At 45.7% G+C, this 17,613-nt stretch overlaps 1 protein-coding gene across 9 annotated transcripts in view; it reads right to left on the reverse strand.

Annotated features, from left to right (window-relative positions):
• Positions 1-17,613, reverse strand: part of HDAC4 (histone deacetylase 4) — a 163,723-nt gene that overhangs the window by 82,326 nt on the left and 63,784 nt on the right. For all 9 annotated transcript variants that reach the window (XM_085065865.1, XM_085065866.1, XM_085065868.1 and 6 more), the window contains one exon: positions 12,619-12,690. In XM_085065865.1, the coding sequence (XP_084921991.1) occupies positions 12,619-12,690 (72 nt within the window). The remainder of the gene's footprint in view (positions 1-12,618; positions 12,691-17,613) is intronic.

Consider the following 17,613-nt stretch of genomic DNA (forward strand, 5'->3'; position numbering starts at 1 on the left):
CTCGAAAAAGATAAAAGAGTTGGGAAAGGAGCTGAAGAGGGTTCAGGGATGGAGCTGAGGGAGGCTGAAGAGGATGCCACGGACAAAAGGCATTGAGAAAGTTGGAAGAAGGAGATAAAAAGGACATCCAGGCAGCAGCTGAGGCACTGCTGCAGGAGGCAAGCTGAAGAGGAAGGCTTTTCAAAGCAAGTCTAAGGAGGTTAAATCTGATTCAGTGGTGTCTGGAGACAGGCAGAGATGGCAATGGCTTATCTGCTGCCTCCCTGAAGTACTAAACACCCTGGGTATTATCAATAAATGATGGAAATGGGGCATTCAGGTCTTGCATTCACTTCAACATTCCTGCCCAAAACACTGCTTAAAGAAGCTCGAAAGAAAACAGATAATCACTACCAAAACCTTCTTTAGATAAACTCCTGCTTGATACCAATACAAAGATAATCCCTTCTCCGCTGAGCAAACCACATCTTATATCAACCCTTTTTGATTTTTAGGCCACTTTAATGAAGCTCTGCTCTTTACAGATTCATCCCTCAAGTTTATGAGCCCATTCCTCCAACAGATTGCAGAACCATGTCCTCCCTGCAACGAAAGCCAGCCCAGCTGAAACATTCACAGAACAGAACACTGCGAGTGAAAATGCTGCCCAGAGAAGCTGTGGCTACCCAGTCTCTGGAGGAGTCCAAGGCTGGATGGAGCTTGTCCTATGGGCAGGGACACCTTCCTCTAGCCCAAGTTCCTGTAACCATATTTGCCAGATGAATCCCAAACTACACATCTCCCAGCATTCCAGAAACCCACAGGACATGACGCCTCTGAAAGCCCCTCTCCTCTCCCAGCCAAGCAGTCAGCACAGGGAACAGCATTTCCCAAATGCCATTATTTCCATTTTTTTGCATTTAGAAAGGTCTGCAAAGAGACAGATTCCTGTGTCAGACCACCCCTCTTAACGAGGGAGATAACGAGCCAAACTGGAAGTGCGTTAAATCCTGCGTCAGTGTTTCCATCCCGAAATAAAGCTGCCTTGAATCACCGCAGCCTAATCCTCCCGTGATTTCGCCTGTTTTCATTTCCCTGTTTCCACTTCACAGCCGATTTGCCTCAAGTTTGCTTCGCTCGGGGCAGTGGCCTTGAACTGCAGGGCTCTGCTTTGGCAGGGGATGTCAGGCAGCACCAGCTCCTGGCCACTGATCCCAAGCCCTGGGAGATTTCATAAGGACTTCACTGCCCCTGCAGGAGGTGCTCAGTGGTGCAGAAGTGATGCTTGAAAAGTGAGGGAGGGATAAAGCTGCAGGAGCTGGACAGGGAGGATCTGGAGCCCCAGGAGCAGCTGAGGGAGCTGGGAAAGAAGCTCAGCCTGGAGCAAAGGAGGCTCAGGGGGGACCTTGTGGCTCTGCACAACTCCTGACAGGAGGGGACAGCCAGAGGGATCAGGTTGTGCTCCCAGGGAACAAGGGACAGGATGTTCCTGGCCTCAAGTTCCACCAGACGAGGAATTAGGAAATATTTCTTCCCTGAAATGGTGGTAAGGCCTTGGAATCGGCTACCCAGGGCAGTCACTGTCCCTGGAAGTGTTCAAAAGGTGTGTGGATGTGACACTTGGAGACATGGTTTAGTAGTGGCCTTGGCAGTGCTGGGGAAATGGTTGGACTCCACCTCAAGAGGTCTTTTCCAGTCTTAGTGATTCCATGATTCCATTCTTTGAAAGGATGGATCCATGAGGGACTAATAGAAAAGCCCTGCTGGCAGATCAAGAGTGTAGCACATTATTTAGAAAGGAAGTTGGGCCATGTTTTCCAGAGGAAAAAGAACACAAAGTGTCCCAAACGAGCGCTGTTTGCCACCAGACACTGAGGTCTTCACAGCAGCACAGGCACTTTTGATAATAACTTCATTTACAGACACAACAAAACAAGATAAACCCGACCAAACCAAATCCCAAGGAGGAAGAAGCAAGAGGCTGAGACACATTACAGTCAGTTTGATCACCAGTGTGTTTTTAGAGGATGCAAAATTCATTCCTGACCTTACCCAAACTTTGACTTCCCCGTACGATCATCACTCTGTCAGAAATGCCATCTCAGTATTTTTAGGTGACAGTACATTTGTTTGTACTGTACATTTCTGGGGAGAAAACTTGTTATATTTTGTAGGTCACTTGGTTTTACCATCTGCCTTGATTTCTGCTTAAGGAAAGTGTTGTTTCTGAAATCCTCAGTGCCGTAAACGAGTTGGAAGATGCTGTAACCAGCAGCAGCTTGGTTTTGTATCATCCCAGTGGAAACTATTCTCCTGGATAATGGGAATTATCCTGGTAATGGGAAAAGGGCTCATCAAAAGCTCAGGGCTGGTCAATGGGAAGCCATTCCCCCTTGTCCTGTCACTAAATGTCCTTGTAAAAAGTCCCTCTCCAGCTCTCTCACAGGCCCAGAAGTTTGGCAATATTCTACCATGACCTTAATAAAAAATAAAAAATATATAACATTTATTAGTAAATTCAACCTGGGGTAGGAGAGATCCTTCACTGCAAGGCCTCTCCTCCCATTGCAAGCCCATCTCAGAGTCCTGAAGAAGCTTTACCAGCCACGCTGACAGCGACAAAATAAAGCACTGTGACAGCTAGCTGATCCTTGGGAGGCAAAACACAAAATTATTCAGTAAGGTCTTGGAATTTCATAGCGGATTTGTCCTTGTTTTGACCATAATCTCACAAGTGATGCCAGCAGCAAACCCATCTGGCGCGTGTAAGACGAAATATCTGCTGCTCGTGAAGATCAGCGTCACAAAATTAGCATTTGCGTTAAGATCTGCCTTGCAGTGGCTTAGGGAACAAACAAGTTCAGCTTCCTTTAAAGTGCTGCAACTCCTTCAAACTGCTTTGCCCAGGGAGTCTAAACCTGTTTATGGCTATAGAAGAAGCTGGAGTGATGGACTTGAAAGAAGCATGGAATGATTTGGTTTGGAAGGGACCTTAAAATTCATCCAGTGCCACCCCATGCCATGGACAGTGACACCTCCCACTATTTCAGGTCACTCCAACCTTGTCCAACCTGGCCTTGGACACTTGGGCACAACCTTGAAGCAGTACCCAGCTGCTGGAATTCTCTTTAAAACTCCAGTTTATGGCATTTGTGGGACACAAAGAGCAGCTCCTCAGGGGGCTCTGGACCTGAGGAAGACAGATAATGTGACACTGGTGACGAGGACGTTGAATCCATGGAGAAGGTGACACCTTGAAGCTGGGTTTAACCTGCTCATTCTAACTCAGAAACCTGTCCCCAATACCTGCCATATCCAGACAGAGGTGCACAGCTCAGGATTTTGGATGTAAAGCAGCATTTGGATAGAAACCAGCAGTTAATATTTAATTCCAAGGTGTAAATAACCCCGTGCATTTTACATAACAGCTCCTCAGAAGCTGCAATTCTCATCCTATGCAAGAACTTCTTTTGTGGGATAAAGAGTAAAGCGCATTCTAAACTGCACTAGAACTTAATACCCACCATGCTCCAGCACTGTCTGAACCCCCTGTTAAAGCTGCTTTAAAAGGACGAGAATTTGTATTAATATTAAGGTGATTTTTAAATCACCTGTAATTCTTATTTGTCTGTCACCTCATGTACCTCGCTTAAAAGTAATTTTTCTCTTGTATAATAGAATTATACAAGAGAATTATACAATTATGGTGAAGTTCCCACACAACCATCCTGACCAGCAGCAGTCATTTTGTTAGAACATGTAGTCATATCTCTACATTGAAACCCAATGTATTAAGATAATATTAAAAAACAACAATAAAGAAATAATAAAGTTAAAAAACAAAGATCAAGGAAAAGTATACATTGCTAAGCCTGGGAGAAACAGTGCAAAAACTCCTTTTTCTTGGCGAAAGTCCATGAATATTTGAGTATATGAGTATTTACAAGCTTCAGGAACGTGGTGGGGCTCAGTGATGTACAGAGACAAGTTGCCAAGTAACTGCATTTTCTGCTTCTCTACTGCAACGAGCCTTTTCCAACACAGCAAACAGCAGCACAACTCCAAAGCTCCCCCTCTGTGCCAAGGAACACAATTTCTGCTGACACTGAAGAGAAAACAGAGATTACCTAACAAATATGGGGGGTTTGGATATGAGTTAACCCCACATTACTGACCCTGACAGCGTACAGCTGGCATCTATGAGCAAACATTTAGGAAAGCCAGGGGGGAATGGTGACGTGAATGACTGAAATCCCCTTCAGATTAGGGCAGAAGGGCAGCTTCATCAGCCCCTGCCTTCTTGAAATAAAGAGCAGGGATAGATGGGATATTGGGAAGGAATTGCTCCCCAGGAGGGTGGGGAGGCCCTGGCACAGAGTGCCCAGAGAAGCTGTGGCTGCCCCTGGATCCCTGGAAGTGTCCAAGGCTGGGGTTTGGAGCAAGCTGACGTCAGGAGAGGATGGTTAAAAGCAGAGTGGATGAACCCACATGTCCCCAAATGCAGCAAAAGCGCCAATTTTGGCGGCGGTTCCCCCAAGCGAGGTGCAGTGACTCGTTACGCACACAGCACACGTCTGGCTGCACATGGAGCCAGATGAAGTTTCCTGGCTGCTCACCCAGGATACCTGATACTCGTGTCAACACAGCCAGAACCTTCCCTGCTGTGTCACTGCCATCTCTTATCAGCGTCGGGACACGGCCGGATCGTGTATCGGGAGGCTAAACAGAAGCTAAACCTTCCCCTGCCCTGCCACCCTGGAAAGGAAACTCCAGAGAATTCTAGAATTTCCTTCTCTGCAATTTTAAGGATTACTCCATGCTAGTGTGGGGTCATCAAGGTAGGTCCTTGAAGCCCCAAAAGGGAATTAAAAAAAAAAATCTATTTATTTATTTTCCAGTAACAGCCTTTCCTTCTGCCTTTTCCGCAGTGTTATCTCCTAACCCGCCAGCTCCGATGGGCTTTGAACTCCTGAGGCTTTAGAGACTCTATTACAGGCACAGCCAGGGATGCAGGAGAGGGATCTGAGTTTTGTTGAGCACTAATTCAGGACATGATAAATCCCTGGGACAGGGATTATACAAGTGTAATACAAATATATACACATATATGTACACATATAAGTATATACAAATCCCTGTATCAGGGATTTACAGGGAACGTGGAAGGAATTTTATGTTTTCTGTCTATAAAAATGTTTGATACCTCCAAACACCGTATTAAACGTTTGATGCCGTGGTTAGGGGTGTTTTTTTGATAATATTCCACTTGTAGTTTGCCAGCACAACATTTGGTCCAAGGTCAGGCCTGGTGTTTCCCAGCAGGAACAGCTGGCAGCTTTTCAGACCCCTTAGACTATCAAAGGCAGGGCAGGGAGACAAGGAGCCATTCCCTCTGGAACAACTGAGCTGCCTTTACAGTCCAAAACACGATTTGTGAGGTTAAATGCCCTCACACACCCAATTCCAACCTGGACACTGTGGTCTGGCTGAGTTTTGGGGACAGAGCTGGGTGCTGCTCCCAAGATCTGCTCAGGAGTGGCTGGTGGCTCCCACTATAAAGCCATCAAACAGAAGGAGAGGAGGGATAGATTGGATATTGGGAAGAAATCCTTCCCTGTGAGGGTGGGGAGGCCCTGGCACAGAGTGCCCAGAGAAGCTGTGGCTGCCCCTGGATCCCTGCAAGTGTCCAAGGCCAGGCTGGACAGGGCTTGGAGCAGCCTGGGATAGTGGAAGGTGTCCCTGTCCATGGCAGAGGTGGGATGAGTTGAGCTTTGAGATCACTCCCAACCCAAACCATTCTGTGATTCCTGAGTATTTGGAGGTACCCAACCCATGTGCTCCTGCACCCCAGGACTCAGCCAGCCACGTTGGCTAGGGGAACCTGAGTGCTCCAGGATATTGTGTGAAGGGAATTCCTGCCACTCTCTGAGTTGAGTTTTACCACCAAAACTTTGCTGATCCACCCTGGGCTGAGCCAGACAGGGCAGCTCTGATGCCACCCTGAGCAAGTCCCCATTTAAGTGACAGGCACAGCAGCTCCCAGGATTACTGCGGAAGGGCAGGAATTGGCTGTGCTCTCTTTCTCCTCTCACTGCGTCACCAACACCTTCCCAAACCTGCTGCTGAGCCCCAGAGCTCATCCCAGCCCCTCTGGCCAGCAGGAAACCAACAGAAAATGCCACTGCTTGTCACAGAAGGGTTTCAGAAATGGAGGGACAAAACCCACCTGTGCCTGGCCAGATCTGTATCATTAGAGTCCCAGCACTCCCTGGGCAAATGCCTCCAACTCTGCCCTGTTCATGTTTTTTAAAAATACATTATTGCAACCAGTTCATCTGTTTAAAAAAAAAAATGGAAAAAAAATTAGAAATAATTTACTTAATCTGAGGTATTTGCACACAGGTGGCAGATGACTGTCCTCAGTGAAAAGAGAAAGGCTCTCATATGTCACTTAAGCAGAGCCCTGACAACTAAGGATCTTCAGGACCTTCATTAATATCATTACAGTGTGACTGTCTATGAGCAGGACCATAAATGGGTCAAGAAAGGCAAGTTTTGACCTAAATTTCACTGTTTGGTCATTCAGTGCAAGCTGGAGAAGTCCTATAGTAGCTTGGGAGTTCCTCTCTCCAATGGGAAAGATCATTGCATTTCATCAGAAACGTTGAAAAAAATTCAATGTACACAATTCACTGGCAAGAACCGTCAGAGCTTCAAAAAATACCTAGGAAAAGCATCATTAAAACGTGCAGTACATTTGTTCTGCATATTACAACTGCAGCTCCAAATCAATGATTCCAAAGCCTTTCATTAGATCATAAAAAACTTCAGGCCAGTTTATAATGAAATCTCTAATCAAATATGAATGAATCATCTGATATGACACAATTCCTTGAATGAAAAACAGATGGAAAACTAGTGATGATTAAGTGGTTTAGATCACAAGATATCAGTTAAGCCAAAGGAGGACATATTTAATCACAGAATCGTGGAATGGTTTGGGTTGGAAGGGACCTCAAACTCATCCCATTCCAAACCCCTGCCATGGGCAGGGACACCTTCCACTATCCCAGGTTGCTCCAAGCCCTGTCCAGCCTGGCCTGGAACTCTTCCAGGGATGGAGAATCCACAGCTTCCCTGGGCAACATGGAAAAGTCTCTTTAATGAACCCTCAGCAATTCCCCAGGGAAGCATCTGGAGACTGCTACTGTATTTTAGGCATCACTGCACAAAACATTCACCTGATATTCCCTCCACTGCCCAAAGACAAAGCAGAGCCAAATATAGCCCTGAAAATCAATATACATCAGGGAAGAGCCTCCAGGATCTTGATAAATGCGTGTTGTGCTAGACGAGGAATTCCTAAAATCCTAGGAACGCAGGTGGCTGCTCTTTCCCCTTTGGCAATAAACTACCCCCAGTTAATTCTGGCAGAAAGCACCCTGGGGAGCTCTGCAGTGCAGGGCACAGCCATGAAAAGGGAAGGCAGACAAAGAAAATTCCTGGAAATAATGAACAGTCCATCCTCATCCTCCAGCCAGTGCTCACATCCACCTGTCAGGAGAAGCTGATGGAAAAGAGGAATCGAGTAGAGGATGTGTTGGATCACTACAGCCCCAGGACAAGCGTTACCTTGAAAAAGCGAAGGGGCTAAAAATAAAAATAAAAGCAAAACAAAGATTGCATCTCGATTACTTCTTTGAGGTTGCAAATCCAGGTAAAACAGCCAGGGTGGAAACACACATGGCAGACAAGACATGGCACAGTCACCTCCAAGATCCCACCTGAGACACACAGAATTTTTTCCCCAAGAAACACCTCAATCCATGATGGATTTCCATGAAGCATTTATCACTTTTCATTCACAACACCGTACTGTTATTTTTAGCAAAGCCAGAGGCAATGGGAACAAATTCCTGAATAAAATTCAAGGGAGCCTTTCTACACTTGCTCCTATCCTGCCATCTCCTCCTTCCTTAAGAAGTCACAAAATTTTAGCATTCAAAGGCTCTTCCCTTCATCACCTGCTTTTATATAAATCAAAAGCACAAAACAACCTTTCCTGCGGTAGGGAATCAGCGAGAATTCTTGTTTTTGAAAATAACACTCGGCGAAGAGTCAGGACTAAGAGAATCCACTGAATTCTGGAGCTGATCAGTGTGAATTAATGAACTAAGCAAGGTGAGGGAAGAATAAAGAAAAACAGCAAGTTAGGGCTTGCAGCAGAGCAAACTTTCGAGCCTTTCATCCCGGAAACCAGCACTGCATTCAAGAGCTTCACATTTAAGTGCTGCTTTCAGCTGTTAAAAGAGGGATAATCATTAATAATTCATCCCACCTCCTCCAATTGATAACCATTTCCTCGTGGGGAAGAAAGGAGACAGATAAATCATGACAGATAAATACGTTTTCTGAGACAAAAGACAACAAACCCAGAGCTGAGGAGCTGTGGGCTCCTGCTCTTCCCAGCCTGTAGGGATCAGGATATCCACACTCTGGGCTCCAGCATAAGATCAGGATTCTCCATCCCTGGAAATGTCCAAGGCCAGGCTGGACAGAGCTGGGATAGTGGAAGGTGTCCCTGCCCATGGGACAAGATGGGCTTTAGGGTCCTTTCCAACCCAAACCAGTCTGGATTCTCTGATTTGCAGCTTGGCTAGAGGAGTAGTTCAATTCCATCCATGCTGAAGTTGAGGCAGAGATGGCCAAAATGCTCATTTCTCTTCCACACATCCCTGCACATGCAACAAGTGGTCAGAGGCTCATTACATTATCCCACGACCAATGAAACATGACTTTGGGGACAGTATCAGTCCAGAAAAGAGGTCCTGAAGCTTGAATTTCCCTGCTCCTCTGCAGGGATGTGGCAATTCCCTCCCTTCTCCCACAGAATTAATCCCAAATGTACTGACTGCAAAGGGCTTTTAATAGAAGCACAACAATGCAGTGAATACTCTGTAGAAATCCAAGAGATGGCTGAAGGGCTGTGCAAAGCTTTCCTTGCTGAGGAATGGCTCCAAAACTGAGCTTCAGGAGTGCCTCTAGCAGGTGAAACACTCCTTTTATTGTCACTGCATGGGCTAAGGTTTGTCCTTTTACCTTCGGGTTGGAAATAAAAGACAAATATTACTAAATCATAAGTATTGCAGGAAATAGAATGTTGAGCTGGTTTTAACTCTCAAGGCTTTAAGCTGCACTAACCTGCAGTTTCTCTGCTACACTGGAATCCCAGCATGGTTTGGGTTGGAAGGAACCTTAAAGCCCATCCCATTCCACCCCTGCCATCAGCAGGGAAACCTTCCACTATCCCAGGTTGCTCCAAGCCCTGTCCAACCTGGCCTTGGACACTTCCAGGGATCCAGAGGCAGCCACAGCTTCTCTGGGAATCTTATCTTACATCAGAGCATCTAAATGATGGCAAAATGATCACACCAAGCCTGACAAAAAGAGCTGCAGCTTTTCAATAATCTAATGAGAGGACAGGGTTGCATCTGCTTAGTGTACAGTTGTGACATTGAAAGGATTTTTCTAGAACTCACTTTTGATGATAATTTTGGGGGTTTGGATGGGTTTCTCCCCCATCCTGGGCTCCAGGTATATATCTATATCATATATCAGGATATTTTTAAGATTAAAGAAAAGCCTTTCTGAGGGGCAGGTACTTCTGGGGCATGACAAAACCTCACGTTTTTCCTGAGCTGACACATCCCAATGTGAACCAGGACAGGATTCTGTCGGGAGTGATGAACTCAGCACTGCTAGACCAGCTGGAATATCCCTCCTTCCCCTCACAGACAGGGATTCATCTCTGGCTGCAAAACCACGGGACAGTATTAGTGCAGAGGCTCGAAAAAACCCATTTATTCCTACATACATCAACATTATTTTTTTTTTTTTGCGAATGAATGTAGAAGTGAGAGTGGATAATTAGATCTAAGAAGGAGAAAAAGCAGCAGGGAGCTGAAATCTCCCACTTAATCCTCTGTGTTGGAAGGGACCTCATCCCTTTCCACAAGCAGGGACACCTCCCACTATCCCAGGTTGCTCCAAGCCCTGTCCAACCTGGCCTTGGACACTTCCAGGGATCCAGGGGCAGCCACAGCTTCTCTGGGAAATCTGTCCCAGTGCCTCACCACCCTCTGATTTAAAAAAAAAAAAAAAAAAAGAATTAAGGAAAGCAAGGTTGCTGAATAACTCTAATTTATTCCTTTTCCTCCCCCGGGCCAAAGGCGCAGCGATATTCGGGAGCCCGAGGCAGAGCAGGCAGAGCTATCAAACGGATGATTGTACTCCTGAGCAGGATGTGGGCTGTGGGGGCTTTGTCTTGTTGTACTTCTACCAGCACCTCAGAAATTCAGAAGCACCAATTATGGGTGATACGTCTTTGAAAAGAGAAAATGTTTCCCTTCCTCCAATTAATCCTTAATTTATACAGAAATGAAGATAGAAATAATTTGCACTGCCGACGACTGAACTCAGTTCGGCTCAACCAAATGCACTCCTAAGAAGCATTTCATAAAAACGCTGTAAATATTTCTTGTTTTGTAGTTGAAACGCTCTGCAGGATGGAGGATTTTTTAGAACATTCTCACCATTTCACATCAGAGAAAAACAACTAACAAGGGTCAAACCTCTCCTTCACTTGGTTCGTGGTGAAGAGAAAAACATTTTGGTTTCCTGCAAGCACACCGCAGTGATTTTATCTTAAATAGAAATGCAGCATAAAAGCTCATCGACCACTCAAGTTTATTCAACTTTACCCTGACCAGGGCAGGAGAGTGTTTTAAACAAAATATCCCAGGACACAATCAAGCAATTTTTTTCCTCAAGCTGTTTTTTCACACCATTATTTCAGTCATGCCTGAGACTTGGAACAACCACCCGACAATCCCACACACAACTTGTTTTTCCAGAGCAGTGCTTGGTGTTACTTCTCCTTTCTTCTCTCAGAAAGATCTGCAGCAAACTACCAAAAGCAAGAACGATAAAAAGCAGATATGGCAATACCAGAATGGGTTGGGTTGGAAGGACCTTAAAGCCCATCCAGTTTCACCCTGACATGGGCAGGGACATCTTCCACTATCCCAGGCTGCTCCAAGCTCTGTCCAGCCTGGCCTGGGACACTTCCAGGGATCCAGGGACAGCCACAGCTTCTCTGGGCACCCTTAAAAATACTCAAAATGGAGTCCAAACAGCAAGAAGTCTCTAAATGCTGAAGGACTCCATTAAACAGCCTTATTTCACCTGGGGAAAAATAGAACAGACTCTACCATCAACTTCCCCAAGCTCTGAACCAGCACCAGCCTTTGGCCTGAAATACCTCAAAAAGAAACATTAAACTTAACCAGCAAACCAAATCAATAGCAAAACAAAGGCACAGCAGATTCAAACCCATTCCTTTCACAATCCTGGCCCATGATCCACAGAGCCCCAAAATCCAGCCCGATTCACGACCGAGGTGGGCAGTAAAACCTGTAAGTTGACCTGTGCTGCCACAGTGATTTGAAAATGAGAATCCCTCTGAGGGTTAGGAAAATAGAACCTCCCTTACCTGATGGACACGTTTGGGAGCACATGGAGGGGACAGGGATTTCTCAGAACCCGAAGCCAAACGCCTGACCCTGGTACACAATCACATCTTCCTTTTTCTCCCCAAAGCAACAATGCTACCTCTCTGAAAGTTTCCTTCCCCAGATAGGCATTGAAGTCACAAAAATCTAGGTTAGGTCACAGCCCGCTTTTTTCTCCCCCTCCCAATGTACTGGGGTTGTTTTGAATAAACTTAGTTTACATCTTTCCAACTGGCACTACCAGAAGTGCTCAGATCTTCTGCGAGATCTCGTCCTTAATAGAAAAGGGCCTGAGGGCATTTTGGAAGGCAACAGAGAAGGGAAAGTTGGGGGTTTGGAAGATCTGAGCTGCTACCTGCAGAGTAGATAATGTTTTATACATCCTATCACTCCTGGTACAAATATCTGCTTGTACCTGCAAACAAAACTCCTCAGGAGGAGAGAAGGGGGAAACACAAAAGCCAGCAGCAGATTGTTTCCCACAGAATTCCATGTGCTGGGAGCAGAACTTTGGTTTCCATCCTTTGCTGAGCTGCAGCAGTGAGCCTGGGGAGCTCTCCCAGCTCGGTGAGGAGCAGCCAGCACAGAGAGCAGGAGGACAAGCCCCAGGAGATGCCGTGGCAGGATCATTAGGAGAGGGAGAACAGCAAACAGCCCAGAGCCCGGCATGACACGCTTTGATCAGCCTGGCCTTGGCTCCCTGCTCCTTCTCCCTAATGAGAGCAGCAGCTCCAAAACCTCCTTGGCTCCCCAGTGCTCCTTCTGGGCTGGCAAAGGACTCCTTAAGATGCTGCTTTGTTCTCCTGTCCCCTCTTTCCTGAGGCAAACCAAGCATCTCCCACCAGGCTGGGCTCTCCTCAGCCCCTGCAAGCCTCCCAAGGCTGCTGCGCTCCATTCCCAAATCCCACTCTGCCAGCCTGGGAAAGCAGAGGTGTGCAAGTCCTAACAGACTTTGTTCCAGCACTTTGCATTTGCATTCTGCTCTCCCACTTGCAAAGCAGAGCTGCAGAGCGTTTTCCTGCAGCCCCAGAACAGGAATAAGGCTTGGGAAGAAGTATTTTTTCCTTACCAGAGCTGGGCATGTGGTTCACTCGAGGTGGATTCAGCAGCTCCACTGGCTGGTCTCTGCCAGAAAGCCCATCTGGAAAGAGGGGAAAAAAAATAAAATCACATCAACACTTTGGGTAGCTGAGCTATTTTTAGCCATTCCAAGCGGAAAAAAAAAAAGAAAATCAGTAACCAATTATCGATGCAGAGCACAAACACAAGTAGCACAAATCAATGGGAATGAGAACATTCCCAGGACAGCTCAAGCAGAAAATAAAAGAGACTGTAGCCCGAATTATGCTCAGGTTTTCCTGGTCTGTAAATCCACAACTGGTACTGATCCCAGTCTGAGGAAATAAGCAAGTCAGCTCACAAACCTTACCAGAGAACAACTGAACTGCAATTCCTTCCTTGCTGGGAGAAGAACTGAGTTAAGACAGAGATGCAGCCCCACGGAGCAAAGTTGAGGAATGGCTGGAATATGCCAGGGAGATGTTAAGGAAAACTGACAAATCACTGCAGGAGATTAAAATGCAGAGACATGCATAACAAGCCCCATTTTGCATAAGTTTGGATTTCAGAAAGGCATTAAAAACATACTTTGTAAATGAGATGCACAAATCCATCTTGCTGAAGCAGTTCCCTGTTTAAAATATTTCTAAGATTGTATCTTGCACTCAGGTAGAGTTAAACAGAACAACCAGTGCTGGAGACTGCCACACCTGAGTTTCTAGTCACCCATTCCCCTCCCAGTAAAGCCGAAGCAAAAAATGCTAAATTATGTTTTCAGTGTAATTATGAACGCTGGGATACAGAAAATTTATCTCAAACCTATTTGTTCCACCTTTGCCAGCCTGTCTCACTTTTCCCCTCCAACCCCTTTCTGTGCTGCAGCTCTGATAGGATCAAGCCAAACCCTGTCTGGAGACATCAAAGAAGCCATCCCATCTCTCTCAGGCAAAGGACAGTGTTAGAAAAATGTTAAAATGTTTTTTTCTGCTCCCTAATTTTCCTCCATTTTTCTAGAGAGAAAGCACAGCTGGGAATTTCTCCATGTTTTGCCTGTGCTCCCCTCCAGTGACCATACCCAGATTGATGGGGTAGAGCAAAACATCGGTATTTAAAAGAGAATTGAGCCACCAGGTGCTCCAAATTCACTGGAGAGCACAGCCCTGGGAAATTCCCAGTTTTCCTGCATTTTCAGCTTCTCTGCTGCATGGTTTCAGAGGAAGATGTGGCTTCTCCAGAGGAGAAGGACCCATGGACAAAACAGAGCCTTGCACCAGCACCCAGGTGCTCTAGGAGACAAATCCAGGTCAATTTGAGGGGTTTTTAAGACTTGTTTAATTCTAAGAAATTAGGTACATCGATTTTTCCACTCATTTAAAAAAAAACCACAAACCAGTATTTTTCAATCTCTGTTTCAAAATGAGTATTAAGATTAATTAAGAACATTTAGGAACATCTTCTAAAGCACTGACACCTGAAACATTTGAAACAAAACCAAGCCATGCAAGACCGAGGTTCTGTCTTTGCTGTACTGAGTGATTAAAATAATATAAATCTCTAAATCTCCATTTGAAGGAAAAAACCCAACCAAACAAGGAGGTTGTATACCAGGAAATATTTGTATAAGGCACCCTTCCCCTGAGCTACTGGAAAGGATAAAAGAAGGTTAAAATGTCCCTCTACTCTGTCCCTTCTTACAAGCCACAAACCCTGGTTTGTACAGTGAGACAACCCAGACAACCTACAAAATATTCCACAAAATATTCCCCAGCTCTCTGCTGGCCAAATTGGTCCTAAGCTACTAAAATAATTGGCAAGAAAACATCCTCTCCAATTGGTTCTGTATGAATCAGTCTGATAATTTCCCCAAAACTCTGTGACAAAGTGCTCTGTCCATCGAGCCTGGAGGGAAGCAGACACCAGCCTGTCTGATTCATGGCTCGAGTCAGGGAACATTTAGTGTAGCTTCATTTCCAGATGGGTATTTCTACTCATTAATTAACAAGATGAAACCATAATTCATTGATGGAAACCTGAACAGTTTGTTTTTATCTTAATCTGTTCCAAGGAGTTGTTTAAGTTATTCAGAAAATATAGCCAGGACAGGTTTGGAAGTGGCTGAGTTTGCAGGATTGAAAGATGTTGAAAATAGCAAAACAAAGGCAAAATGTTTACAAGCTCACTCCAGAATAAACCAGAAACATGACAAATAAAAACCCTCAGAAAAGATGAAGCAGCAAAATGAACAATTTCACAGGATCAGAGAATTGTCAAGGTTGGAAAAGACCTTTAAGATCATCAAGTACATCCAGGGCAAAACCAAACCAGATGAGGACAGGGAAATACAACTTCACAACTTAAAAAAAAGACAAGGAATGAAGAAAAATAGAAGGTGAAAATATTCAATTAGGTCTTCAAGAAAACTGTAAGCAGCAGCCTGACTATAATTAACTCTGATGAGCTTAAAAATGCAAGGCAGAACTGGGAACGAAGAGGTTATTTAAATAGTTTTCCATGTATTCAGATCTTTCAACATGATGCAAATCACCCTGGCCTACCTGAATTCCTGGAGTGAAGCAATGAACAACTAAAAATTATCTTTAAGGGACACCCAGGGTAGAGGAGAAGTTCTACAGAGGTGTAGAAGCTAAACTTTAGGAGAGACAGGCAGAAAGGCAGCAAGGAGCAAGAGGTAAGGACAATCTGCTTTACTGACTCAGATTTGTCCCTCTGGAGCCTGAAATGCAGAATTCAAGATGAAAAACAGATGGATGGAAGATGCAGCAACAAAAGAGTAAAACCCTCCTGCTGTCTTGATGATGACAGAAAAAAGTTCAACTATACATGAGAAATACCTGGCCAAGCAAGGCCAGAAGGAGGAAAAGCCAAAGGACTTTCCAAAACCAAGCACTCCCCACTCAGTGATGATGCAGAGGGTCCAGGTTCCTTCCTGGCCACCTGAACAGGAGCACAGGCAAGCTCATCCCTCAGGGGTGTGGTACACAGCTGTAGGTTCAACACCTGAAGATGAATTGTGGGCAGCCAAGGAGAAACCTCAGAGAGAAGGTTTTTAAAAATGAGACAGAGGGGCTGCAGAGCTCAGTTTTGCCTGTTCTTCATTGAGGGAAGACAATAGAGTGGTCCAGAGACTTTTTCAGGATGAGCAATTTTCTGCTAACACTGCGAGTTTGAGACCACTCGACCAACCTGTTTCTTTTAGTCATAAATCTTCTGGACAGCACCTCACTGCAAAACAGCTAGCAGGGGGTCCTGAGCAAGCAGGGAATTCAGGGAATGCACAGGGTGTCCACAGAAGCTGTGGCTGCCCCTGGATCCCTGGCAGTGTCCAAGGCCAAGCTGCACAGGGCTTGGAGCAACCTGGGATAGTGGTCTTTGAGGTCCCTTCCAAGCCAAATCATTCTGAGATTCTGTGATTGTTTCCTTCCCCTTCCCTATCCCTAAGGAAGGCTGCCCAGTGCTCTCCAAGCCTCATCCCTTCTCATCAGGCTGTTTCCAGAGAGGCCCAGGCTGCACCAAACGAGAGCTCCTGGCTCCTCCTGGCCCTGCCCAGCAGTTGTGTTCTGTCTCCATTCCATGTGTCAACCCACAGCAATTCCATGGATCTCCTCCAGGCCCAGGAACGTGGAGGGTTTTTTCCCCCTGCTATCAGTATCCACGTAGCACAGCCACACTATAAAAAGCACCTTGCATTTTGTCCCCGAGCTGGGGCACACCATGTGCAAACAGGATTTCTCTGCGTTACTTCCTGGCAGGATTTGGGGAGGGTCTGGGGGTGGCTCTGCTCGAAGGTTTGGCTGGATTTGAAAACCACATCACGCACCACTGACCTTGGGGGATACCAGGCAGCTAAAACAGGCTGGCTGAGGAAGAAAAAGCCTCCACCCCTGACCGTTAAGCACAGTCCACTGGAACATCCTGACTTGCATATCAAGCGTGTGTGACAAGTTAGAATATTAGTCATGAGAACGCTAATTATCATGGACGCATTATTTATTTGTCTGCTCACTCGAAATTTACAGAGGGGGAGAAAAAAAATACAGAAATCCTTCAACATTTACAAGAAAGCAATTAGGGCAGCAAATGGATTATTTCTCTTTAAACCTATGAGAAAATGCTCAGTGCATATTTCCTCTCTAATTTGTCTGCACTCAAGGATCTATTTTTGGAAGTCTCCCTAGACTGTATTGTAGCACCACATGTACTGTAATGGCATTTTAATTAGCCCAGAGAGCTGGAAGATGCACTCTGCATCCGAAAGAGAAGCAGCCTAACAAAATGAGAGCATCCTTCTCTTCCCTTCTCGGAGATTTACAGCAGCTATCAAGCCCAAATACCAATTATGGTTTCAACTGGAACCGACTGCGCCTGCTATAAAAACCCAGCGCGTCGCCCCGGCCCGTGGAACTGCACGGAAACAAACACAGGATTTAAGCACTGTTTACTCATACTCTAAAGGTGGATGGTAAAAATAAAAATGCTGCAGCCACGCACGGGCAGGACGGGGGGCAGGAGGAGGGGAGACAAGTGGGAAAGAGGTGGATCTGTTAGAGTTGTCAAAACACCCGTTTAGATGGAAGTTAATCCAATCCTGTTCACATGGGGTTGTTGGGGGGGATTTTTTTGATTATTAGGATTACTACAACTGCAGGTAATATTAAAGTGAGCCACTTTGCTTTGCCAGGGAGTGACATCGTGCATCACCATCAGCAGGATGCTCTGGTATATCTATATTTAATTTGCCTTCATTCTGACTTCTTGCTTTGGATGCAGTAGAAACTAGGTCAGGCTGGTGGCTTCCTCATGTATGGAAGAGGCTGGCACATCTGGAATAGCAAACCTCCCTCATGCCATTGACAATCCTAACTGCTCCAGAGACATTCCAGAGTCCAGATGTCAGGTGGGATGTTCCACCAAAGCCAGGAACCCACCCCAGCACTCAGCACCACGCTAGAGAGAACTAGGATGGGGTTCAAGCTTTCTTTTGCAT

Source organism: Lichenostomus cassidix, chromosome 7 (assembly GCF_008360975.1).
Source record: "Lichenostomus cassidix isolate B80296 chromosome 7, HeHo_3.0, whole genome shotgun sequence".
Taxonomy (NCBI): Eukaryota; Metazoa; Chordata; class Aves; order Passeriformes; family Meliphagidae; genus Lichenostomus; species Lichenostomus cassidix.